Source organism: Passer domesticus, chromosome 15, assembly GCF_036417665.1.
Source record: "Passer domesticus isolate bPasDom1 chromosome 15, bPasDom1.hap1, whole genome shotgun sequence".
Classification (NCBI taxonomy): domain Eukaryota; kingdom Metazoa; phylum Chordata; class Aves; order Passeriformes; family Passeridae; genus Passer; species Passer domesticus.
In genome coordinates, this window is record NC_087488.1 from 1503479 (window position 1) to 1530414 (window position 26936).

The following is a 26936-nucleotide window of genomic DNA, read 5'->3' on the forward strand; positions in this document are numbered from 1 at the left end:
CAGCACCAGGAATGCCATGGCAATGCCAAGGAATGCTCTCCTCCATGGCAGAAACTGAGCAACTGGCAACTCCTTTGCAATGCTGAGAGCAGCACATCATTTTAGAGCAGCAGAGAGGTCAGGGTAGAGACCTCAAACCAAGTTGGGTCAGTATGTGGGACCCTGGGCACTGCTGGCTCCTCCTCTTCAGAGGCAGCAGGGTCGGTGCCATAACACCACAAAATGAATGGGCAATGCCAGAACGACTGGCCTAGATACAGAGAACTTGAAATGCCCATGGGGAAAAGGGAAGAGCACAATTCCCTCAGAGCCCTGCTGCAATCTGCACTGACTGTCCCAGCAACCACCACAGAGAGTGACTCAGCCCTGGTGACCTCTTTTAATGCTCCATAAGGTTAATGCTGAGTTTAACAGGGTTAATTCTGCCTTTAATGACCAGTTTTCCAGTGAAGGCAAGGAAATCAGCACAGTCTGTAACTCAGCCATGTCTCACTCCTCCTCCCCCAGCAAGGGACACTGCAGAAGGTCCCATCCCTGCCCCTGCTGCCCATCTCAGGAGCCAGCTGGGCACAAAAGCAAAACAGTCCCCTGGCCATCACCGAGTGACCCCAAGCAACACCCCCAAGGTCTCAGAGCATGGTCCCTGCCTGGCCATGGTTGTTGTCTCTGTCACAGCTGGAGTGACTGGGACAAGGCAGGGGATCTGAGTGAGAGACAGATGTCAAAAGCAATCAGCCTCTCCCCTTTCTCCAAGGCAGGAATGCTGACAGCACTACAGGCCTTGGAGGAGTTAAAAGGAAAGGATTATTAGAAAGAAAACTCGTTCTGACAATCACAAAAATTGGAATGCATTTAAAATTCAAATTATGCAAATTCTAGTAATCTGTATGTGCAGATCCATCACACAGCAGAGTGGGAAGGCAGACACATGTCACTAGTGACATGGCTGGAGAAATCCCACCCTCTCCAGGGCTCTGGCAGGAAGGCAGGTGTGCTGGCCTCTGGCAGGCACAGGAGGAGCGGCTGCTCCAGGACTGGGGGGCCAGGTTGGATTTGCAGGTGCTCCCTCTGCACTGGAAGATGCTTCAGCACCTCTGGCAGCATCTAGCATGTCATAGCCAGGGGAGCAGGGAAGCCAGATTCCAGTATTTTCACATAAATTATGGCAAATTCTCCCTTGGACAAGCTCAGGTGCCCATGACCAACACAAAGCCTTCGTTAGGCAGCACCTAATCACATGGATGTGAGGTGGCCACACAGCACTGGATGCACATGGGCAGCACGTCTGCCCTGTCACCATCCACCCTGCCATGGGAGGGTCCCCTCAAAGCCTCAAGAGCCTCTCCCCTCTCACAGCAATTCCCAAAATTCTATTTTTTTAAGCCAAGCAGCCTCATCACACAGCAAAGATGGCTCAGACTGTCAGCACAGAAAGAGCAAAGCCAGAAATTGACATTACAGGCTGGGGAAGTGCAACAACCCAGAAAAATGAATCCAGCTTTTCCCTAAAAGATGAGCCACTGTGATATGGCAAATCGTGCTCCCTCTTGTACGTGCTGTGCCATGCATGAGGACAGCAGATCCCACCTGGCAGCAATTCCTCCCCAGCCAGGGGGGCAGAGCCGGTGTCACGCTGGGCCAGGGCAGAACACGAGCCCAGAGGAAGATGCAACACCTCCAGCACAGAGATGGAAACTAACCCAGCCATGGAAGCACACAGAGCCCAGAACTATTCTTGGAAATAACTTCCCCAGCTTGGCAGGATCTCTGCTTTGAACCTACAAACCTGGCTCTGGGGCTGTGTCGGGAATGCTGGTCCTGCACTGGCCCAAGCCTCAGCCAAGCGCTGCCAGGTCACCTTCCTCCACACTTTCTGCCACTGCTGAAGGGCCCTCTGGAAGCCCTTTCCAAGTAGGATGAGTCTGCTTTTCTCAGCAGGTCTCACAAGGTCAGAGCCCCTGGCTGAGTCTACAGCAACAACTTTTACATTGGAACAAGCCAGAAATTATTTAGCAAGGAAAAAAACCTCACATCTCACAAAAAAACCTGCTCTCTTCCTTGACAAACAGCCAGCTCTGTAGGTAGACCAAGTAAAGCTAAAGGTCCCCACAACCTGAGTAAGTTAAAGGCCAAATCAAACTGGCCACAGACAGCATAGAGAGGTGCTGGCATGGCACTGAGGAAGGATGGACGGGGGCTGCCCCACAGGAAGGGCAGAACCCAGTTCTCTGCAGGTACCAGGACACTGTGCTTAAAACCCAAGTGCTTCCACACCTTTTGTGCCCATCCCCACCACAGCACAGAGGCTGTGGGGAACAGGTCCCACAGAGATGGTGGAAAAACATCCCCAGAAGACAACAGTCCCCAACATCTCAGTATCCTCGTGTCCCTCCTGGGTACAGCTTGGAGCCACAGATCCAGGCAGACAGAAGAAGCAGACAATTCCTTACCCCACAGCAGGGCCGCCTCATCCTAAACATCTCCAACACCTTTCAGCTGCTCATCAGGTGCCCCATCCTGCTTGTGCTCATGGCCATCCCTGAGGTTTCAAGTGCTTCCTGAGCAGTTCCCACAGAGAAGGTTCACTGGCAGTGCTGGGACTGTGAGCAGCTCCCACAGACTCACCCACAGCCCCCACTGCTGTCCCCAACACGCTGCGAGACTGGAGATGCCCTCCCAGGGGCAGAAACAGTGGCTACATCCAACAATGCAGGCACAAGCAGGGAGGGTGAGCCCCCAGACCCACAGTGCCCAGCTGCGGTACTGCCCAGGTGCACCGGGAGAAAGCCCCAGCGCGTGTGACCCCCGAGGGAGCAGCCCTTCTTCTGGCACAGAGGAACTCTGTGCACAGCTCGGGGTGGGTGAGCTGTGCAGCCGCAGCCCATTGCCTGCTCTGCTCCCATTGTACCGGCTCTCTCAGCCATCGCCAATCAACACGGAGTGCTTCTCATCCCCTCGGCACCTGAGCCCTCATTACAACCCCGAGCCGCTAACGAGGCGGGGGAAGGACATCCGAACCCCGAGGTTCGGTGTCTCTGGGAAACAGAAGAGGCAGAGCCCATTAAACATTGATCAGAGGCTGCCACAGCTGCGGTGCAGCCCTGACGCGTCCCTGCTGTCCTGCCACCACCAGCTCCCAAGGGTCAGGAAGCTCTGAGCTGCCCCAAGGACTTGGTGCTGGCTCCTTGTTGCCCCAGCCCCTCACTGCTGACCCCCAACAAACCTTTGGGAAGGTGCAGTTCCTCACAGACACTGAGGACAGGAAAACTCATTTCCTCCTTTCAGCCTTGTTCTATGCTTTGGACAGCAGTGCCTAGAGTCCAGGCCCTCGTCCCACACCTCACCCAACTGAGCAGCAGCCAATCTGAGCCTCTCGGGAGCCAGGGGGACAGGACCCCAGGAGAGGGGCAAAGCCGAGCTGCCACCACCATCTGCTCCACCACTCTGGAGCAGCCTCTCTTTCTGTTGTTTCACTAACGTTGGGCACAGAAACAGCTCTCCAAGATGTCAGTGTTTTTGGGAAGCCACGTGTGTGTGCGCGTGGGCGGCCAGGGGCCGATACTCACGAACTGCCGCCGCAGCTTGGTCCTGACGCGCTCGGCCTTGCTCTCGGCCGGGTGCACGGCGTAGCTCAGCGAGCCCAGGTGGTTGTCCACGGACAGGCTCTTCCTCATGTAGAAGGAGCGGGTGCGGAAGTAGCTGAACGGGGCGTCCTCCACAGCCGTGCCCAGCTGGGGGGCCCTGGGGGGCTCCGAGCAGTCATCCTCCAGCCGCCAGGCCTCCCCTGCCCAGGAGAAGGAGATGTGTTCCCATTAGAGCATGACCCAGACATGTCCTACCCCTCGAGCCAGCTCTGGAGATGCCCAGTTGGTATCCCTGGACCCCTTCTGGCCATCCCAGATCCATCCCACCCCATCCCATGGGGTACAGACACTGGGAACTTACTCAGATGGCAGGTCCCTCCCACAAATCCCCGTGTACCCCCTGCCCCAGGGAACAGCCCCTGCACTCAACCTGCCCACCCAGGTATCCACAGTGCCCACCATTTCCTGGCAGGAACCAGCCAAATACAGTTAGAATCAGGGAATACTTTTTGTTGGAAGAAAGATTAAAGCTCATCTTGTTCCAACCTCCTGCCATGGGCAAGGACACCTTCTGCTTCATCAGGTTGCTCCAAGACCTGTCCAACCTGGCCCTGAAGTCTTGTTTTGTGAATGGGTAAAATAAGGCACCACAAGTGTTACAAACAGTAAAAGAATTTACTGACATCTCCTGTAGAAAAAAAAAAACAAAACCCTTTATAGCACAGCCAGGAGCACATCAACGGCCCCATGAAGGACAGAAGCCAGACCTCCCTTCTCCACCTGCCCGTCGCCAGCAGCAACAGGATGCAGCAGTGCAGGGCTGAGAGCCCCAGGGACAAACCTCACTAACACTGCCACAGTGTGACAGTGGTAGAGCACAGCTGGCACCATGCAGGGCTGGTGATCCCAGAGCAGGACTGGCCACACTTCATTGCAACAAAAGGGAAAAACAACAAAACAACAGGAGATGTTTCCAGAATATCACTGCTGCTCTTTTCCCTTCAGCTCAGATTGTCGACTGCTTTTTGTCGCCAATCTCCTCTTTACATCTGGAGCTTGCCCTGCCTCCTCCCCTCAGCCAAAATCACTGCTCAAGACATGACAAACAATCAATAAAAGCCTCAGTCTTGAAGCCTTCTCAATTATTAGCCCAAAAGAGCATCTCACAGGTCTGCCTCCAGGGGCTCTCCCCCTCCTGCAGCCTCTTACCAAGGCAGCATCCTTCGGCTCTCATTTCTGAAACACCCAGCACCTGCAAGCATGAACGACCATGATCCCACGACACCAGGGCTGAGGTGCAAAACACTTCTGGGGTTTAAAGCAGATAATGGCCCTAAGCCCCAGTTCAGCAGTGCAGCCCAGTTTACCCAGCAAGGCTGTGGGGTTTACATGGAATATGGTGAGACACAGGCTGGACTACAAACCACCAGAAGAGAAGCCACCTACACACACTGCCAGAGAGCAGGATTGGACTGGACATTAGGAAGGAACTGTTCCTTGTGAGGGTGGGCAGGCCCTGGCACAGAGTGCCCCAAGAAGCTGTGGCTGCCCCTGGATCCCTGGAAGTGTCCAAAGCCAGGCTGAACATTGGGGCTTGGAGCAGCCTGGGATAGTGGGAGGCGTCTCTGCTCAGGACAGGGGGTGGGAACAAGATGATCTTGAAGGCCCCTTCCAACTCAAACCCAAGCCATTCCATGAAAGAGGCAACTCAGAGCACAGCACTCCGAGCATCGTGTAGATTTTTCCTCCCCTAGTTTCAATTTAATAAGCTGCTGCTGCTCCTCTCCAAATGTCACCTCACACAACACAGGAACTGCTGTTTGAAAGCTGTGATTATTCCATGCACAAACACGTCAATCGGAGGCAGATCCAGACAGCCATTGTGAGATAGCATCGCTCTGGGAGCGCAGCAGGGAACACTGGCACAGGAGACACAAGGGACACACAGGGAAATCACACATGAAAGGAGGAACTTGCCCCCGTGCTCACCTGAGATGGCCCAGCCAGTGCCTGTGCCATCTTGTGTCCTCAAGACTGTCCCCTCCCAGCCCCACAGCTCACCCAGACACAGCTCCCCTGCTTGCTGCCCTGCACAAGGGAGGGCAAGGCCATGTGCTGAATGAGGGAAAGGATTCACCCTCTGCACCCACGCCTCCGTGCAGGGCACCTCACCCAAGGACAAGGAGTTGGGTTTCAAATCCTACAGAGCATCTGGGCCACATCTGCTCTCACTGACCCCAGTTCCCCAAGGATTTTGTGGCTTTTGGTCTCATCTCTCATCTACAGGAGCTGCATTCTCCAGCAGGAGCTGGACCAGAGGCACCTGCTCCCCAGCCTGCCCCAGGGGTGATCCTCACCAAACTGGGTCCTTCCTCCCTGCACACAGGGAGCCACCACAGGACCTTGTCTACCCCAAAATGCTTTTCTACCTGCTGAAGGAGTTTTCCTGATTGCTACCAAACAAGTAAATCAATGATCAAGCCCAGAACGGTCAGAAGGGGAAGATCAAGTCAGAGAATCACAGACTGGTTTGGACTGGAAGGGAAATAAAAGCTCATCTCATTCCAACCCTTGCCATAGGCAGGATATCACTCACTAGATCAGGTTGCTCAGGTCCCATCCAACCTGGAGAGGAAATGTCAGGAACAGAAACAAGCCCACAGACTGGAGGCCAACAATCCTCATGCTCTTGTGTCTTGGAGCTGCTCACCCCTCTGCCAGTCAGAACTGTGCCCTCAACATCAGCACCTCTGGAAGATCTTCTGACCATCTCCTTGGGCTTGACAATAACAACTCCTGCAAACCCTTTTTTTTCTGAATTTGAGGTGCTGGGGAGGACACACATCAAAGGATGGAGGGGACAGCAAGGACAGAGACCCATGCCCCTCCAGCACATCCTCTACAAGCAGAAGAAAAATTAATTCCAAAGTCCTGGTCTAAGCTCAAATCCAGCTGCTTCCTAGTGGCTTCTTTATTCTCCTCCTGTGGGCACAATTCCCAATAAACTCACCCCAACCATGCTATGAGTTAACTTCTTCCCAATTCACAGCAGGGCATGGAGGCAGCTCCTGAAGAGCTCTGCATGCTGCCTGACAGGCAAGGGAGAGTGGAGGCAGGGAAGTGCTCCAGAGTGGTCTGCTCCTTCCAGATGCAAGAGGAGGGAACTGCAAGGGACCAGGCATGTAAACCACGCAGGGAGTTTCTGTGCAGGCTGCAGCTGAGGGCTGCAGTGGTCAAAGGCTGAGAAGAAGCTCCTGCCTGATGTAGAAGGAAGAGGTGAGAGAGCAAAGGAGGGCTTTTTCTCAGTCCCACTCCTAAATCTTCACAGAGGAACAAGGGATGAGAAGCAACAGGCAGCTCATTGCTCTGTGCCACCAGCACATGTGAGACCTCCTGGCAGACTGCAGTGTGACATCCAAGGGATAATGGCTTGGACAAAGCAGGCACTGTCCCCTGTTCAATCAAGCCCCATTTGTGCTTGTCTTCCCCTCTCTAGGGCTTGGAGACATAAGAATTTGGGGTTAATCCTGGAGCTGCTCAGGATACAGGATACAGGATGGAGAGGAAGAGCTCATAGCCTGTCCCAGCTGACCACAGTACTGTTATGGGTGTCCTGCAGGGGCAAAATGAAACCAGACCAGCAGGAAACCCAGACCTGCTGACCAGCCCAGCCAGTTCCTGAGCTCATGGAATGAGGTGGAAGGTTGTTTCAAAGGGAAAGAAGGGCCCTGGGAGGCTCAGCAGCCACAGGCTCAGCTCTTCTGCCCATCTTCAGGGTCCCAGCTCCCCACCAGGCACCTTGGTGTCCTCACAAAGACCTGCAGAGGAGCTGTGGTGCCACAGCAAGACAACCTCCTGTGACCTCCTGTCAAGTACCAGGGCACATCCCTCCTCCAGTGCTGCCACACTGGAATCATAGGACACAAAGGAAAAGGTTGAGGAACAAGTCCCAGTGGTCAGATGAAGATGTCACAACTCATCCATGCCAGACACAATCACTTCTTCCATCTTTCTTGGTGATTCCTTTGCTCATGGCCCTCAAAACAGCAGTGAGCAGAGTGCAGTTCCTCCCCAGAGCCATGAACCCTCCCTGAAGATGAGCTCATCACCTCTCCCAAGGACAGCCCTGCTCCTGCCATGTCCCTGTGCATGAGCCCTTCCTGAGCTCGTTTTGGTCCTGTGTCCCCCCACCTTGAATAGGGAGAGGTGGTACCTGCTCAAGCAAATTCACCACTTCTTTAGGGAAAAGACCTTATCGAAGAATAATGAAATGGTCTGGGTTGGAAAGGACCTTAAAGCTCACCTCATTCCAGCCCCTGCAATGGGAAGGGACACCTTTCACTATCCCAGGCTGCTCCAAGCCCTGTCCAACCTGGCCTTGGACACTTTAGGGATCCAGGGGTAGCCACAGCTTTCTGGGCAACCTGTTTCAACTCCTCTCCATCCTGATACCCTGCAGCTCAGCTCTTATTCACAAATCCTTATGGGAACCCTGCATTCCTGGTCAGCATCCCAGGGCTCGTTAACCTGCAGCACCACATGATGCTCCATTCCCTTCGTGCTGTCCAAATGTCCCACCTTGCCAGCAGTGGCATCTCTTCTTTTTCTCCTCCAGGACATCATCCTGACAGCCTTCAAAAGTAAATAATTAGCAGTTCCTAACTGAGCCAGGAAAACAACGTGGGAGAATATGGACTGAAAAGAACACACTCATTCATCTACTGCTCTGGCTGTGGAGGGAGCCCTCCAGTCCCCAAGGGTTTTCCTACTCCTTCTCCTCTTGGCATCCCTCACCCCTTCCAGCCATGAGGAAAGTAAGATCTTAGACACTTCCTAGGTGCACTCAGAGTTTCCGTGACTCCTGCTGTGCAGGGACGGTGTGCACGGGGTTTGCTCCAGGACAGCTGTGCCATGGAGCACGAGCCTGTCTGCACTCCCAGGACAGCAGGTGTCTGCAGCAGATGGTGAAGCGTTTGCAGTGGGTCTGACCCACACGGCAACATCACCCCACAGTCTTACACCAGCCTCCCAGTCCCTTCCTCCAGCTCCAGCACAGCTCCCTGGAAGCACCGACAGAGCAAATGGGGACCTGCGGTGTGCAAGGGAGCTCTGGATACCATGTCCTTCATGGTGGAGGATACACAGCTTTCCCACAGGTTTCCTCCCAGTCCAAGACCCACTCTAACAATTTGATGGGCTGAAGGAAAACCCACAGGTCCCACACATGGAAGCAGTGGCTGAGGTGCAGCAGGACACTCAGGAGCTCTGTCACAACAAGGGTGGCAGGACGGGCTCAGCGATGTGCAAGGATCTGCTCTGTGCACAACTTTTGGGAGAATTAGTAGCACCAGTAAATGAGATGCAGCCTGCAACGCATCAAAAATAATCCAGGATTTGGACAGCTGCTCTACTGAGCAACACAGGGATCTGACTGTGAGAGGGATAATTTAAAAAAACCCATAAAAATAAAAAAATCCAAGGGTGCTGTTTGGAGGGAGCTGTTTTATAAGGATTTTATTCAGCATTGGACTGTCAGCTCTGGCTTCCAGGCTTTATCTTTGTTTCAGTGTTAATAATCCCCTTCCCATCACTTTTATAGTCCCAGCGTGATTCTGCTGGCACCAAAAGCACTGAAACGCTTTGGCCATCAGCAGCTTTGCCAATAAACTTGCTCAGAGCAGCTGGCCCAGCAATACAGAAATATTATTATTTCATCAGGATCAGCAGGAGAGTAGAAGAAACATGATAAAAATCCTTTGGGCTGACCCAAAGGCCAAAACACAGTGCTAGGCTGGGAGCCTTTGCAAATCTCCATTGCCAGGGTTATGGGAAGAGCACAGCAATGATGTTCCTGCCACTGCTCCTGGTGGAGACCAGCTACAAGTGACATAGGGAAGAGGCACCATGGCCTGCTGCATAGGCCAAGGAGGCCCCAGGGTGGTATCTCACCCCAGCACCCTCAGGCAGAAGGCTCTTCTCCACCTTCCAACAACCAACTCTCCTTTTTCACCAGCATAATATGAAGGATGGGGAGGTTTAAGTATCAAGCTCAAAGAAAGACTCAACCAGGGGCAAAACCCCCAAAAGTTCACCAAGAAGTGCTATTTTCAGAGCAGAATAAACTTCAGGTGGGCTGCAGTCGGATTTGTGCCCTGGAGAAGCGGGGAAGCTTTGCTGGGATCCTGTAGACACAGGGGGGTGGGTGTACTCACCGGCAGAAGGGACCGTGCAGCCTTTCTGGTGCTCAGAGGCGGAGTGCTTCTTGTAGGGCTTCTGCTCTGGCATCTCGTCCCTGTAGGCCGCGGGCTCGAGCAGGGGCAGCCGGCTCAGCACCGGCGACTGCGGGATGCTGGGCAGCGTCCGCGACTTGCCCAGGAGCGGCCGCTGCAGCTTCCTGTCCAGAGACCTGCGGGGACACAACGGGGGACAGGGCCGCTCAGCAGCTAGGAGAGGCCACAGGACACAGAACACAGAACACGGGACAGGGCCGCTCAGCAGCTGGGACAGCACACAGCACAGGGCGTTCAGGAGCTGGGACAGGACACAGCACAGGGCGCTCAGCAGCTGGGACAGCACAGAGGACACAGAACACAGCACAGGGCGCTCAGCAGCTGGCACAGCACATAGGACACAGAACACAGCACAGGGCGCTCAGCAGCTGGCACAGCACACAGGACACGGGACAGGGGCATTCAGGAGCTGGGACAGCACACAGCACACAGGACAGGGGTGTTCAGCAGCTGGGATAGGACACAGGACAGGGGTGTTCAGCAGCTGGGACAGGTCACATGTGCCCTCCTGGGGATGACACCAGCCCCAGCACTGCTCCAAGGAACCCAGAAATGCAGTAACAAGGAACAGAGCCCAGCACTGTTGTGGGGTGTCCTGGGCTGAGGCTGTCCCTTGTCCCCTGTTTTCACCACAGAACCCACAGCTGAGCCCAAACGAGCTCCCCAGCACACCCCAAGGCTGTTCCAAAATCACAGAACCACGGAATGCTTTGGGTTGGAAAGGACCTAAGAGATCATATTCCAATGCCCTGCCATGGGCAAATCTCATAATGAATGGTACAGATCATTCAAATTTCCATCTAAAACTCAATTCTTCACTGTTTATGCTCATTTGTTCTTGTGCCAATATTAACCTTTAGCTTAAATAATTATCCCCCCTCTACAGTGTTTGCTCCCATGATTAATTTCCATTGTAATGAAGTCCCAGCCCCTTTCTGCCTGCCTTTTTCAAGGCTGATAAACACAAATTCTTTCAGTCTCCTCTCACAAAATTAGCTTTTATTTCCCCATGGATGTTTCCACACCCCTCATTGCCTTCCTTCTGTCTTGGACTCAGCTTTTTCCACCCATCCTCGAGCATCACAGAATCCCAGGATGGTTTAGGTTGGAAGGAACCTTAAAGTCTACCTCATTCCACCCCCTGCCATGGCAGGGACACCTTCCAGCATCCCAGGTGGCTCCAAGCCCCATCCAGCCTGGCCTTGGGCACTGCCAGGGATCCAGGGGCAGCCACAACTGCTCTGGGCACCCTGTGCCAGGGCCTGCCCACCCTCACAGGGAACAATTCCTGCCCAATATCCCATCCAGCCCTGCCCTCTGGCAGTGGGAGCCATTCCCTGTGTCCTGTCCCTCCATGCCTTGTCCCCAGTCCCTCTGCAGCTCTCCTGGAGCCCCTTTAGGCCCTGGCAGGGGCTCTGAGGTGTCCCTGGAGCCTTCTCCTCTGCAGGTGAGCACCCCCAGCTCTGCCAGCCTGGCTCCAGAGCAGAGGGGCTCCATCCTGGTGACCATGCTCTCCTGATGCAGACAGCAGAGCAACCCCTGTGCCTCCCTGCACGTTCCACCACTAAATTTTATCCTATTTCACGCTCCAGTGCTCAGGGTCACACAGGCAGAGTCCATCATGCCAAAACTCCTGACCCTCAGTGCTGGCCTGTCACTGAGACAGTGTTTGTCACAACAGCTCTGCACTCCCATTCCAGACACAGCAGCAGCTCCCAGTCTGCTGTCACTCAGGAGAGAAGGCTCGGGGCCAGAGTGGTGCCACAGCTGTGCAGCCACCTCCCAGGAACAGTCACACCAAGCCCTGGGCACATGGGCTGGGTCAGAGGGCAAGCCCTGGCACCCCTGCTAGCCCCACATGGCACCTCCTCAGAGCAGGGCCGAGCCGCACATTCTGACATTAGGTCAGCAGTTTATTGGTATAAATCAATCACATTCTCTCTCAATCCCAGGTGCTGCTGCTCTGCTGCTCTCTGGGGTTGGGGCAGAGACAGCACTGCCTGGGGCAGCAGTGCCTCAGCTGTGCCAGGCACTCAGCACCATCCTGCCCACCCCAGGCCCCACGCTTCAGTGGGATCAGCATGGAAACAAGATGTGCCAAGAGATACAAATCCAGAATTACTTTCCCAAGCAGTTTCCATTCCAGCAGAACATTTGTACATCTCATTGTAACATATTTCACTGGCACAAGGCAACAGGGACAGAGCTTAACACATCACTGTGCTGCATAAATGAGTTCAAAACATTCCTTTTTCTGTGCATGTAAATCCCAGGATACCTGTGTACAGCTCCATCACCTGCAGAACCCCATTAACATTTTAGTGCTCCCGTTCCTTTTGTGCTCACAGGGCCACTCACAAGAGTCACATGGGGGGAAAAAAACCAGAAGAATTCATGCTGTTAGAGAAGCAATTTTCAAGCTATGTATCTTTAGGCAGCGATTTATATTGTCAGAAAAAGCAAAGCTACTAGAAACCTGTTTACTACTGAAGTCTGAGATCAAATTCCCAAGCACAATTCAGCTCCATGGATTTACTATCCCACTTGTCATTGCTGAACCACGGCTGGCACATAAACACCACACAGCTCCTCATTCATCCCAACCCCCTGGTGGGGTGGGGAGAACTGGGAAAAGGTAAAACCCATGAGTTGAGGTAATAACTGAAATACAATTGTTAGTGGTGTTTATTATAATTATCTTTATTATTGTTGTTATTATTATTGTAATGAAAATGGAGATAAGAAAAGAGAGAGAGGAATATAATCCCAGATAGACAAGTGGTGCCCACCACAGTCTCTCACCACCCAAAAAGCCTGTTCTTCAGCAGCAATAGGCCTCTCCCAGCCAACCCCCAGTTTCCATACTGGGTGCGACATTCCATAGTCTGGAATATCCCTCCCAGTCCTTGTCACCTCTCCAGTGGCAGAGCATGGGAAGTGGAAAAGTCCTGGACTTGGGGCACTTCCCAGCAACAACCAAACCAGCAGTGTGTTATCAACACTGTTCCCATCCTGAATCCAAAACACAGCCCTGGACCAGCTCTGGGAAGAAAATCAATGCTCCCCCAGCCCAAGCCAGAGCTGGTGCACAGCTCCAGAGCCCTCAGCAGCCACTGCCAGGCAGGACCTGCCAGCATTGGGAAGTCACATTGCATCTCCGTCTGCTTCCCAAGCAGGCGTCCCAGCTGGGTGCTATCAAGGATGCCACATCCCATTAGTAAAAATCCCTGATGGAGTGTAAAGCTCAATTAGAAAAGCCACAATCAACGCTTTACAGCCTATATTTAGCTGCCGTTTGGCATTTGGGTATGAAGGAGAGCACATAATCGAGTCATGACAGGGGTGGAAAAATCCTCCTGGCTGGGTGTGAGATCTCAGGCAGGAGCCCAGTGACAGCTCTGTCACTCCTAGTCCACAGTCAGATGGGGAAATGTGGGAACATTGTCAGGGCCAGGTCCCTGCCCCCAGCCCCAGGGACAGCTGTGGAGCAGGAGTGACTGCCAGGCAGAGGCAAGGCTGCTCCAGCACCCCCAGCCCAGCCACAGCCCCACACACCCAGCAGCATGCCAAGAAAACTGCAGAACTCATCTTCAAAGCTGTGCTGTGCACAGCACCTTCCCCACGGTGATGTCCTTCTCCAACCCAGGAAAGAGAGGGGAAGGACTCAGATAAAGGGAAGGGAGGGAGAAAGAAGTTTACTGCAAATTAAAAGCCAGCTCCTGCAGCCCTCCTGCAAGATGGGAACAAACTGCACACACCTCCAGCCTCCCCTCCCAGCTCGTTTCTGTGTGGGAGAAGCTGCTCTCCAGAGAGCACCTCCAGCCCAACCCAGCGAGTGTGGAGTCTGCAGCTTCCCAGGGCAGGACGGGGGAGTCACCACAGCAGCCCCAGCAGAAACCCAGCAGCACCAGAGAGAGCGGCAGGAGGGGAAAATAACCCTAAACACACTGCTCTCACAATCCAAAAAGGACTGCAGTAAGCCTCACTGATTTATATGATTTGCCCAGGAACAAAGCAAGGAAACCTCCTGCAAGTGTCCTGGAAATGCCCAAGGATCCTGACCCTCCAGAGATGTCCCACTCCTGCGAACAGGGAAGCCTTCATGCTGCCACAGCACCCAGTCCCAGCAGCTCTGACACAAACCTGAGCACCCTGCATGCTAATCCCTTGCCTGAGGCAGGCTGCTGCTGGAACACAGCAAGAATAAGAGGAGGTTAACCTGGGGAGGAAACCTAAGCAGGGAAAGGGGCAGAGCGGCAGGGCAGCAGCTACTCCAGACCTTGCCCACCTGCCCCAGAGCTGTGGCTTGGTGACAGCCATATGCTCTGTGAGGGACATGTGAGGCCACTTCCAAGATCCAAGGGGGACAAAACATGTTGCAAAGAGCTCATAGCCCCAAAACCCAAACCAAAAATAGACAGAGCAGACAAAGGGCTGCCCCTCCTCCTGTAGCACCGCATAGCATCCCACAGGTAACTGGAGGGGGCTCCTCCACCCCCTCAGGTAATTAATTCACTAAATCTACCGAGGAAGAACAGCTTGGGGAAGAACAGCTAAATGTGGCTAAGAGGGTGGCAGGGATAGGGGCCAGGAGAGCACAGGTATTGCAGAGGGACAGGTCTCCCAGATCTTCCTAGCCTGTGGCTGCTCACTCACTTCCTAGCCCACTCCTCCAAGGAGGTGTAACTTAGCAACCTGACCTTAAAAACTCAGCAAGGGTTCCAGCTGGATTCAGGAAAATGAGAGATGTTACAAGCCAGGAGGAGCCATTACCCACCAAACTCCCTCTCAAAGCAGGTGGGGTGTGGGGAGGGGGGTGCATCTCCTGCACAGCCTGAGCCCCATGGCAACACAAACAATGGCTGCAAAATAGAAACAAATCAACAGAACACCCACATCCATTCCTGAAAAGCTTGGAGACATGCAGCTGGGTGTGACAGATACAGGGGGCAGGGATACTGGGAAGAAATTCTTGATTGAGGGCTGTTGAGGCCCTGGCACAGGGTGCCCAGAGCAGCTGTGGCTGCCCCTGGATCCCTGGCAGTGTCCAAGGCCAGGCTGGACAGAGCTTGGAGCAGCCTGGGATAGTGGAAGGTGTCCCTGCCCATGGCAGGGGGTGGAATGAGATGAGCTTTAAGGTTCCTTCCAACCCAAACCCTTCTGGGATTTTGTGAGGTTTCCCCACAGTGCTCAGCTCCACAGCACAGGATTCACCCTGTCCTGCCATGGTGCCTCACTCCACCCTGTGTCCCTGCCCAGGGCAGACACAGAACTCACTCCTGCAGGAAGCAGCTGGGACACCCCACCAGGCTGGGCTCAGCCAGGCCAGCTCATCCCAAAGCCCGAGGCAAGGCAGGACTGTGCCTCTGACCCCTGGGAGTGCACAGTGCTCAGTGGGTGTGAGCTCTGCTCTGAGCCACAGGGCTGAGCAGAGATTTGAGCAAGAATCTTCTCCATCCCCACCACGACAGCAGCAGGAGACAAGCCAACATCTACCTGCTACTGGTTTCTGCAAAGAGGCTCTGCAGGAGGAGGCAGCAGCAGGAGCAGAGGGGAAGCACAGGAGGCTCTTGTGCCTCAGAAGCTCTTTCTGGACAGAAGCACGAGGCAGCAGCCCCTGGGATGTGCTTCAGTGCAGTCCAACACCCAAAGCAGTGGCAGGACCCCATGGAGGGCAGGGAATGCAGTTTAAGGGGATCACACAGCAGTGATGAAGCCTAGGGAAGGAGTGTGAGAGGAAGAAGTCAACTGGTAACACAGAGAGTAGCCTTGGAAACCAAAGCGTGAGGATTTTGGCAGAGCAGAGCCTCTACAGGGCATCCTCACCTGTTCAAATCACCAGTTTGCTCTGCAAACCTTATCAGCTGTGAGTAAACCCGTGAGTCACTGGCACTACTTCCAGTGACCCTGTGGATGACAAAGCCAAAGAAAATCACTGAGAAATCTTCCATTTGCATTCAAAAACACCCAAACAAAACACCTTCCTTTCTGGCTGGCTGGTGTATGTGTGTGAAGAGTGGAAAATGAGAGCTGAAACAGAGCATCTTTCATCTGACTGTGAGACAGTTTTAAAGCAAAACAAAACCCAGAACAGCATTCAGTGTGCAAGTTCAGAAAAGGAGAAAACCAACCATGTGAAGCTATAAAAATACCTTCCCAGGCTCAGCTGTGAGCTGGCAAATACCATGATTTCCACCAGCTGATTTCCAAAAGCTTCTTCTCCTGCCATGTCCCCGACTTGCAGAGCATCTCTGCAGCAGGGCCATTGCCCCAGCACTGAACTAAACACCACTGGCATCCAGGGAGTAATTTCTGCTGTCCCTAAAACTGCATTTTGATTTGGAAGGGTGTGGGAGGGCAGGACAGGTGGGTCACACACCCCCCTTGTGTTGAGGGCAGCCCTCAGGAAAACATTTCAGAGCTGCCTGGAGGAAGATTCAGCACCATTCCCCACTATGAGCCCCCTGTGCCTGGAGCCCAGCCCTGCTCCCAGCACCCAGGAGATTGGGAGCTAAGTACAAATGACCCTGAAAAGGGCCAGAAATTCTTTTTGTGGCAGGTACTCACACTCTGAGTTCTTGGGTGTGTGACAGCCAGTGTCACACCAGCCACTGCCCACAGCCTCACTCCCACCAGCCATTTACCCAGTGCTAAAGAGCGGCTGCTGCTACTCACCCCTGGCACCAGGACACCATCCCAGCACGCCAAGCTGGGCAAAGCCGTCCCCAGGGAAACAAGGTGAAAAAACACAAACCCTCCATGGCAGTACTCACTAACTAGGAGCTTGGCTGTGTTTTGTAGCAACACCTCCATTTCACCATTCACTGGAATCCAATTGTTGAACAGATAAGGAAATACATCGGAGCCAGACACTGCCATTCATTCATTCAAAAGTATGTTGGTTTCTTCATTAGAAGAATCTTTTTTTCCCAGCTCTATTGCAAGCAGTGAACAACATCCCCAGACAGGGGCATGCTCCCTCTACTCCCCAGCCCAGGAGCACCCCACAGGGCCCTTGCTGGTGGCCACCCTGCCCTCTCTGTCACCCTCTGTCCCTGTGGTGCCACCATCCACAATCCACAGTGAGAGGGGCCCTGTGCACCCCCTGCCCTCCTGCTGCCCTGATCACACCCCGTTAACAGGGGCAGAGCACGGAGCAGGCCCTGGGGAAGGCTCTGGCAGAGCCCAGCTCAGACCTGCTGGAGCTGCACCTGCACAACAAAAAGTCCACAAAGACAAAAATTCCCTAGGTCCGGGGAAAGAAACAGGAGTATTCATGGAACATGAACATTTATCCTGCTTGCTGAGTTCTCTCTGATAAATGGGGAGAGATGGCAAACAAAGATGAAATGAATCCCAGCACAACAGTGGAGCAGATGAGCATCCTCCCTCCTGGAAGCCCCAGAGCATGACCTGCATCCTCAGAGACCAGTGTGGTGACTGTCCCAGGGTCCCTGTGCTTATAGCCAGGGGATGCCACCCAAATAAAGCAGACAGGATGGCCAAAAGCATCTGGGATGCTCCACAACAGGCTCAGGGATCACTCTCCAGACAGAGTAGCTCTGAGGCTTACAAAGAAGGGTGTTTGAGATGCAGAAGGAAGCTCCTTCCAGGCTGACAGTCAGCTCATGAGCAGGACGTGACCCCCAGGGACACAGCAGAGTCTGGCCAGCCCCAAGGCAGGAGGGACACAGCAGAGATGGCTGGGAACACAGCACCAGACAGAGAGACACAGCAGAGATGGCTGGGAACACAGCACCAGGCAGGGACACAGCAGAGATGGCTGGGAACACAGCACCAGGCAGAGAGACACAGCAGAGATGGCTGGGAACACAGCACCAGGCAGGGACACAGCAGAGATGGCTGGGAACACAGCACCAGGCAGGGACACAGCAGAGATGGCTGGGAACACAGCACCAGGCAGGGACACAGCAGAGATGGCTGGGAACACAGCACCAGGCAGGGACACAGCAGAGATGGCTGGGAACACAGCACCAGGCAGGGACACAGCAGAGATGGCTGGGAACACAGCACCAGGCAGGGACACAGCAGAGATGGCTGGGAACACAGCACCAGGCAGACACACAGCAGAGATGGCTGGGAACACAGCACCAGACAGAGAGACACAGCAGAGATGGCTGGGAACACAGCACCAGGCAGGGACACAGCAGAGATGGCTGGGAACACAGCACCAGGCAGGGACACAGCAGAGATGGCTGGGAACACAGCACCAGGCAGACACAGCAGAGATGGCTGGGAACACAGCACCAGGCAGAGAGACACAGCAGAGATGGCTGGGAACACAGCACCAGGCAGGGACACAGCAGAGATGGCTGGGAACACAGCACCAGGCAGGGACACAGCAGAGATGGCTGGGAACACAGCACCAGGCAGGGACACAGCAGAGATGGCTGGGAACACAGCACCAGGCAGACACACAGCAGAGATGGCTGGGAACACAGCACCAGGCAGACACAGCAGAGATGGCTGGGAACACAGCACCAGACAGGGACACAGCAGAGATGGCTGGGAACACAGCACCAGGCAGAGAGACACAGCAGAGATGGCTGGGAACACAGCACCAGGCAGAGAGACACAGCAGAGATGGCTGGGAACACAGCACCAGGCAGGGACACAGCAGAGATGGCTGGGAACACAGCACCAGGCAGGGACACAGCAGAGATGGCTGGGAACACAGCACCAGACAGACACAGCAGAGATGGCTGGGAACACAGCACCAGGCAGAGAGACACAGCAGAGATGGCTGGGAACACAGCACCAGGCAGGGACACAGCAGAGATGGCTGGGAACACAGCACCAGGCAGACACACAGCAGAGATGGCTGGGAACACAGCACCAGACAGACACAGCAGAGATGGCTGGGAACACAGCACCAGGCAGAGAGACACAGCAGAGATGGCTGGGAACACAGCACCAGGCAGGGACACAGCAGAGATGGCTGGGAACACAGCACCAGGCAGACACACAGCAGAGATGGCTGGGAACACAGCACCAGGCAGGGACACAGCAGAGATGGCTGGGAACACAGCACCAGGCAGACACAGCAGAGATGGCTGGGAACACAGCACCAGGCAGGGACACAGCAGAGATGGCTGGGAACACAGCACCAGACAGAGAGACACAGCAGAGATGGCTGGGAACACAGCACCAGGCAGGGACACAGCAGAGATGGCTGGGAACACAGCACCAGGCAGGGACACAGCAGAGATGGCTGGGAACACAGCACCAGGCAGCGAGACACAGCAGAGATGGCTGGGAACACAGCACCAGGCAGGGACACAGCAGAGATGGCTGGGAACACAGCACCAGGCAGGGACACAGCAGAGATGGCTGGGAACACAGCACCAGACAGACACAGCAGAGATGGCTGGGAACACAGCACCAGACAGACACAGCAGAGATGGCTGGGAACACAGCACCAGGCAGAGAGACACAGCAGAGATGGCTGGGAACACAGCACCAGGCAGGGACACAGCAGAGATGGCTGGGAACACAGCACCAGGCAGGGACACAGCAGAGATGGCTGGGAACACAGCACCAGGCAGGGACACAGCAGAGATGGCTGGGAACACAGCACCAGACAGACACAGCAGAGATGGCTGGGAACACAGCACCAGACAGACACAGCAGAGATGGCTGGGAACACAGCACCAGACAGACACAGCAGAGATGGCTGGGAACACAGCACCAGGCAGAGAGACACAGCAGAGATGGCTGGGAACACAGCACCAGGCAGACACAGCAGAGATGGCTGGGAACACAGCACCAGGCAGAGAGACACAGCAGAGATGGCTGGGAACACAGCACCAGACAGAGAGACACAGCAGAGATGGCTGGGAACACAGCACCAGGCAGACACAGCAGACATGGCTGGGAACACAGCACCAGACAGACACAGCAGAGATGGCTGGGAACACAGCACCAGGCAGACACACAGCAGAGATGGCTGGGAACACAGCACCAGACAGAGAGACACAGCAGAGATGGCTGGGAACACAGCACCAGGCAGGGACACAGCAGAGATGGCTGGGAACACAGCACCAGGCAGAGGGAGCAGCCCCAGGAGCAGCTCCCAGCTGGGAAGGACAGAGCCCCGGAGCCACCCCGGCAGGAGCCAGGTGATCTGGTCACTGGTCACTCCTGTGACCTGGTCACTGGTCACTCTGGTGACCTGCCAAGGCCACAGCAAACGCCTCCCACACCCCAACTTCACCAGACTGGGCCACAGACTGTGCCCTGGCTCCCGGCTTGTCTTCTGTGGTGTTTATGCATCTCCTGTCTCCTCTGAAACATTTCGGAGACAAAAGCTAATGAAGCACAAGTAATGGATGACAAACATCCGGCTCCATGGTAAACGGTTGGCTAATTTACAAGATAAATAAGGTAGCTGCCTCCTGTGCATTTACAAACACCTTTCAGGGAGGATGTGAAGGGGTTCAGCACGACAGCCACCTCTGGCACCCCCTCCTGCCCTCCTCCCGTCAGCCCTGCATTCCCAAGAGAATCCCTGGAGTGGGACTGGAGCCGAGATGCTCCTGCACCACAACCCCCCAGCTCCTGGTTCCGTTCCCAGTCTCGTGACACAGGACTGCTCTCCCCTATTGCTTCAAAATCCAAGTCACACGACAGAGGAGACAAAAAGCTGCTGAGATCATCTTGGAAAGGATACTGCTGCTCCTGACAACCATAGGGGAGATGCTTCAGGCCTGAATTTTATGTGCTCCAGCACAGGAAGACACTCCAGACAGCTGGTAGAGCTGCTTGGTTTGCTTGAAATCCTATAATTTCTGCAGCATGACCAAGTTTTCCAGCACTGAAGGTGAACAGGGGCCAAGCTGATTCATCTCTGACTATTAATCCCTGGCAAAAATAGTTATTCATATATGTTTTGGTCAAAAAGCAGATTTATAATCAATCATAGGCATGTTGTTGTTTTAAACCTCCCTGAGCACCACCTTTCAACCAGAACCTTAGGCTGGTTTTCATTTCCTCTGAAGCACAAGAGGCAGGTCACCACTTTGGTCAGAGAGACAAGCTCATTGAACAGAAAAAAAATTGTTATGTTCCCAGTGTATCACAGTAAAAATTCCTTAAAAAGAGAGTTTTCAGTGCAGGAGTAATGGGGGCTGAGGGGAGCTGGGAGCAGGGCTCTGGCAAAGCCCAGCAGCTGCTAGTGGCTGGGATAATAAATGTTATCTGTCTTGTGAGGGGAAGAACAGGAGCAAACAGCCCCAAAACAGCCCAGAGGAGGCCCAGCCTGGGCAGCAGCACTTAGGGACTGGATTCCTCCAGGGCAGAATCAGGTCTGGGTCCCAGACAGCCCCAGGGCCCTGCTGCACAGCAGGAACCGACCCACAGGGCTGGGCTGGGAGCTGACCATGGGGTGCAAGGAAGCAGAGCCCAAAAACCTCCTGTTTCCAGACAAGAACCCTGGCACAGCTTCAGCTGCCAGGCTATCTGGAGAATCACAGAATCATCAAGTTTGGAAAATACCTCTAAGGTTATAAAATGCAAACACCAACCCACCACCACCACCATTTTCCACGTCCTCAAGTGCCACATCCACACATTTTTTCAATGCTTCTAGGGATGGGGACTCTACCACTTCTGTGAGCAGCTGCAGCTCAGCACCTGCAGACGAAGGCAGAGCCAGATTCTGCCAGGGAAACACATCCCTGCTGCAGGAAAAACATCCCTAAAATCTCGGCTGGAATAGCCTCCCAATATCCCAGAGAAGAACTTGTGTCTGCCCCATCCCTGGAAGTGCCCAAGGCCAGCTTGGATGGGAGAGTGGAAGGTGTCCCTGCCCACAGGGCTGGAACGAGGTGAGCCAAAAGCTCCATTCCAGCCCAAACCATCCTGGGGTTCTGTGATAAATTTTATCTATTTGTTCTTTAAAGCAACATAAAAATGCACCGGAGCTTTCCAGTTTTTCTACAAACACGGATTTGCAGCCAAAACATAGATGTACCAGAGACAGCCACACAAATCCTGCACACAGGCAGCAGAGGGCCCGGGGCATCCAAGCAGCCAACAGGAACAAATGTCAGCTCCAGTGGCTTCCAAACACCTGTGGAAGCACATGGATGCTCCTGGCAGCAGCACCCACACCCAGGACTGCCTCAGGTGGGGGCTCTGCTCCCCCCCGCCAGGGGCTGCTGCAGCTAAGGAACCAGGAGGAGCTGCTCATTCCTGTCTGCATTCTTTCCATCAAAAAATCCGAAAATGCAAGCTAAAAATATCTTGCATTAATTTGTATCATTGCCAACTATTCCCACAGGAAAAAACACAGAATTTTTGGGGAAAAAAATGTTTTAATTATTGAAGTAAGTATTCTAGTTTTCCCATTTGAAATATTCCCAACAGTAGTGTCCTTTATTCCTTTCCTCTTTGAAATGCTTCTTCCTGGGTCCAGAGAAAATCTTTTGTTGATCTATGGCTTCTCCCTTCCTCCCCAGCTCTCCCAGAGCCGGCTCAGCCTACCTCCTTCAGGACAGCAACACCTGGGTGGTCTCCCCAGAGCAGTCCTCTCCTCTTAGGGGGGCTCTTCCCCCACCAAGGGGCTGTTTGAAGGACATAACCCACCCAAACCTCCCCACAGGAGGGTGCCCTTCTCCTGCCCCAGGGGGATGGACAGAGGATATTCCGTGCCCAGATGCCTCCAAATCCCAGTGGCATCTCCTCCCTGCTCCTGGCTCTGCCACCATCCCATGGGCACTCACAGCTCTGACACGGCCATCCTTCCACTGTCCCCATGTGCCATCCAGCTCAATGTGATCCAAGGACACACTTCCCCTCATCCCCAGGTGATGCCGATGCAGCCGAATATTTCCCAGGCATTATGGGACAGGCAGCATGCCACCGCTGCCCTGTGCCTGGCAGGGCACCCCCAAATGCCACCCCACTGGGGCAGACAAAGCCACCCCTGCCACCCAAGCCAGGAGCTGGGCTGCCTAGTGTGCCCTTGCACCCTGGGGGCTCACAGGTGTCCCCTCCAGTCCCCAGAGACTGCCCTGCAGGCAGAGAAGGGCACTCAGGAACAGCCCCACTGGGAATCTTCCCCGTGTTAACCACTTCTCCCAGAAGCTGTTAACATTCCCACTGCTGTCTGGGATCCCTGGGGATTGCTGATGCCTCTGTTTCCTACCTGCGCCCCCACCCAGCTGTGACTCAGTGCCAAAGCAGTGGGAATTAGGAACCCAACAGCCTTTCGAGCAAAGTGTGACTCACAGGCCAAGGCTTTCTGCTGGAGGAGCCAGCTCTGCAGTCATGTCTGTAATTCCCCTTAATGCCAGCTTCATTCCCTTCCTCCCACTACCCATCCAACTACCACTCCAAAATAAAGGATGCCCATTCATCTTTTTCTGCCTAATCCAGGCAAAGATGAGCTTCAGCTTGTACAGAAAATAGGCAGCTCCCAAGCTCATCTCCCATCCCAAAGACTGGCCTTCAAAGGAAACTGGAAGCCAGGCAGAAAGGGAGAAGAGTGGGTGCAAGTCTTGTCTTTACCTAAAACATGACCTCAAACCCCAAAAAGATGACCCTGAGGGCTCAGATGCGCTTTCAAGTCTGTCATATCCAAGAGGCTTTCCCCACCAGCTCCCAGGCCACACATACATGCACTTTTATGGGACAGATCTTAAACATCTCTCTACACACAGCCATGGGAGCAGGTTTTTGAGGAGCAGGAACAGTCAGAGGCCCAGAACTTCCCTGGCTCTGTCCACATCACCTCCCCCTGCACCCCAACAGCACAGGAGGGGACAGAGCCACAGCCCAGAGTGAGACCAGGAGCTCTGTGGAACTGAGACCATATCAGTGGGGGCTGGACCTGGGAATGCACCCAGGTGTCCACCAGAGCACAGAAACCACAGAGAACCAGGATAAGTCAAGATTTGGTGGAGAGGGCCCTTGCAAGGACAGGTTTGATGGGGAGACAGATTTTTTTTCTCATGCTGCTCCCCAAGCCCCTTCCTGCTGGATCCCAGGCACGGTGCTGCAAACAGGAGCGGGAACAAAGCCAAAAGGCTTCTTTGGGTTTAATATACAAAACCCAGGCAGCTCAATCAAGCAACAAAAGCTAAATGTCATTTCCTCCCGTGGCACTGCCACTCTGCTCACAGTTGTGCACGTCTGATGGCTTGTCATCGTCATGAGACACTGGGGACACAGCCTGGGGAGAGGCTGGCACAGAGGAGAGGGGAGAAAGGCTCAGTCCTGCAGCCACCACAGACTCCAGCACTGAGAGAGATGGGGCTCACAAGTGACCCCGCCAGGCCAAACCACACAGGGCAGGTGGGAAACAGCACAGAGTCATGGAATGGATTGGGTTGGGAGGGAATCTTAAAGCCCATCTCATCCCACCTCCTGCCATGGGCAGGGACAGCTCCCACTGTCCCAGGCTGCTCCAAGCCCTGTCCAACATGGCCTTGGACACTTCCAGGGATCCAGGGGCAGCCACAGATTCTGTAGGCACCCTGTGCCAGGGCCTGCCCACTCTCATAGGGAACATTTCCTTCCCAATACCTAATCTGAATCTCCCCTCTTGTAGTTTAAACCCATTCCTCCTTGTCCTGTCACTGTCTGCACTGTAAAAAGTCTCTCTCCTTCTTTTTATAATCCCCTTTTAGGCACTGGAAGGGGCTCTAAGGTCTCCTTAGAGCCTTCTCTTCTCCAGCTCTCAGCCTGCCTCCATGGCAGAGGGGCTCCAGCCTTTGGAGCATCATTTCAAACAAGCCTCACCCAAGAGGACACAGGCTGCCCTTGAAGACAGCCCCACACAGAGCTGTGCAGCCTCAGGCACCCCAACACCTGTCATCAGATTCCCAACCTCCAGCTGAATGAGGGTGAAGTTCCCAGCTCCAGCTCCTGGAGCTCTTTCCCTCATTCCTGTCCAGCTAAACTGCAGAAGTGCTGGGCTGCCTGTTCCAGTTAAGAGGATTAATGGGTGCTCAGCACCTCTGTGAAGCAGGCATGGGCTGAGTCACCAACACTGGATTTAGGACTTCCAGCACCAGCACTGCCCACTTCCATGCAGTGGCCATGGACATCGATCTGTTAATAAGTTACAATGATCTGTTGCAGCAAAAAATGGGAATCCAGGCAGCCACACACATTTACCTGCTGGCATCTCAGCAGGCAAGGGAGGTGTGAGCACTGGGAAGTTTGGAGTCTAAGTGTCACAAACGCTTTATTGACTAATTCCAAGTGTAAACTTTCCACTTAACCCAAAACACTTCCAAGTTCCTTACTAGTTTTCTCCTTTAAAATGCAGGTATCTTTCCATATCGACATCATTTGGAAGCAGAAAGGTTTTGTTCAAAATGTGCCAAAAACAAAGCAGCAAAAGGCAGTCAAACTCTCAGCCATGTAGGACAGCCCCACAGAGTTGCCCCTTTGGGTATCTTTACGTGCCATCTTTACCTGGCTCATGCTGTGTGCTGCTAACACAGGAATTGTTCCCTCAGTACAATTTCCCAGCCCCAAAACTTGCCATTTCCTCCTGCCCCCCACCACAATCATGTGCTTGAACACAGACGTGCTGTCAGAGCTGAAGAGATATTTTTAAGCACCCAAAAACAACTAAGCACAATCCTGCCAGGAAAACATTCCCCACTACCCCTTCCCACCTCAAAGCCCATCACACTGCACAGCAAGGACATGAATCAGGATATCAGTGTGGAACAGACCCCTAAAGGAGAGGAGGTAACAGCCCCCCATGGCAAAAAGCAGCTCCTTGGTCCAGCTTCCCACAAGGCTTGGGACAGGCTCTGACCCTGGGAGCAACAGGAACACCTGGACCCACCTCTGACCCCAGGAGTGCAAAGATGACCCCAAGCACCCCTCCTTCAGCTGGAAATCATCTAATGACATGGCAAAAACAGGCCAAGCAACTTGGAATTTTTTACGTAATTTGATTCTTACACAATCTAATTCATTGTTAATTAACACCAACTTCCAGTTCGGGTACTGAGAGAAAAAAGGCAGCGGAACCCTAAAGCTGCCACCCTGCAGGCCCAGCACAGCCATAGTCCTCTCCCTTTCCCACACTGAACTTCCCTGGCTTATACCTCAGGCCACCCCAAGCCAGAAGAAAAGCTCCTCTCCTGGAGCCCACTGAGGACGTAGGGTCTTCACCCTCAGGTTTTTGGGGTTGTCAGCTCTGCTGCCTCCAGAGCTGAAGGTGCCCCCAGGAGCAGAATGCATGATCCAAACCCTGGCACAAATTTCCCCCTCTATTCCCATACCCTGAATATCTTCTTTTCCATAACCAGGCAGTGATCTCCAGAGGAGCTCATCAAAGCCCCTCTGTGGGGACCCTGTGGGGCTCTGGGGACCACAGAGAAGGGGAGAGGTCAAAGAGGGAACAGGCATCAACTTCCTGAACCCAGGGAATGGATCTATATCAGAAGAGCTCTGAGCCAACAGTGAAAGCCACTGACTCAGTCCCCAAATCCCTGCCTAGAGGAGAAATTTCTCTCAAAAGCCACCTCTGGATGGGACTTGGGATTTTAACAACTTTCAATTGCAATTTTTAATGATTTTTAAAATTAATTATTTACTGTTGCAGGTCACCTCTGTGGTGATAGAACTGGCCTTCTCAGGCAGTTCTGCTTTCCTGCATTGCACCCAGACTGAGAGCAGCTCCAAGAGAGTCCTTGAGAAATTCTCCCACACCCATTAACTCTGACATGGGATCCCTGTCCTCCCAGAATCCAAGCAGGCCCCCATGGGCCCAGCCCAGTGCTCTGCCAGCCTGGCTCACTGCTAAGCAGTCCTGGCACAAACAGCAGCCTGGGAAGTGCCACGACTCTCCAGAGAGCTCCAGCCCACCCTGGAACCCCCCTGGCTCATTCACAGCAGGCAGCGCTGTTCTCCTAGCCCAGTGACAGCACAACAACACAACACTGATGTCCTCATCCACTTTGCAAAAGCTGCAGGAACCCCAAATCAGTTGTCCAGACCTTTCAGTTTACAAACAGCTCACTTAAAGAAGAGCTATATAGTATAACTTGCCTTTCCCATCCCTTTCTCCTCCATC

The 26936-nt window shown here is 53.9% G+C and overlaps 1 protein-coding gene across 4 annotated transcripts in view; it reads right to left on the reverse strand.

Moving 5' to 3' along the window:
• Positions 1-26936, reverse strand: part of LOC135281208 (ankyrin repeat and fibronectin type-III domain-containing protein 1-like) — a 247641-nt gene that overhangs the window by 167479 nt on the left and 53226 nt on the right. For all 4 annotated transcript variants that reach the window (XM_064389884.1, XM_064389882.1, XM_064389883.1 and 1 more), the window contains exons 2-3: positions 9797-9990; positions 3567-3784 (exon numbers count right to left, since the gene is read on the reverse strand). In XM_064389884.1, coding sequence (XP_064245954.1) covers positions 3567-3784; positions 9797-9869 — 291 coding nt within the window. In that variant the 5' untranslated portion in view covers positions 9870-9990. The remainder of the gene's footprint in view (positions 1-3566; positions 3785-9796; positions 9991-26936) is intronic.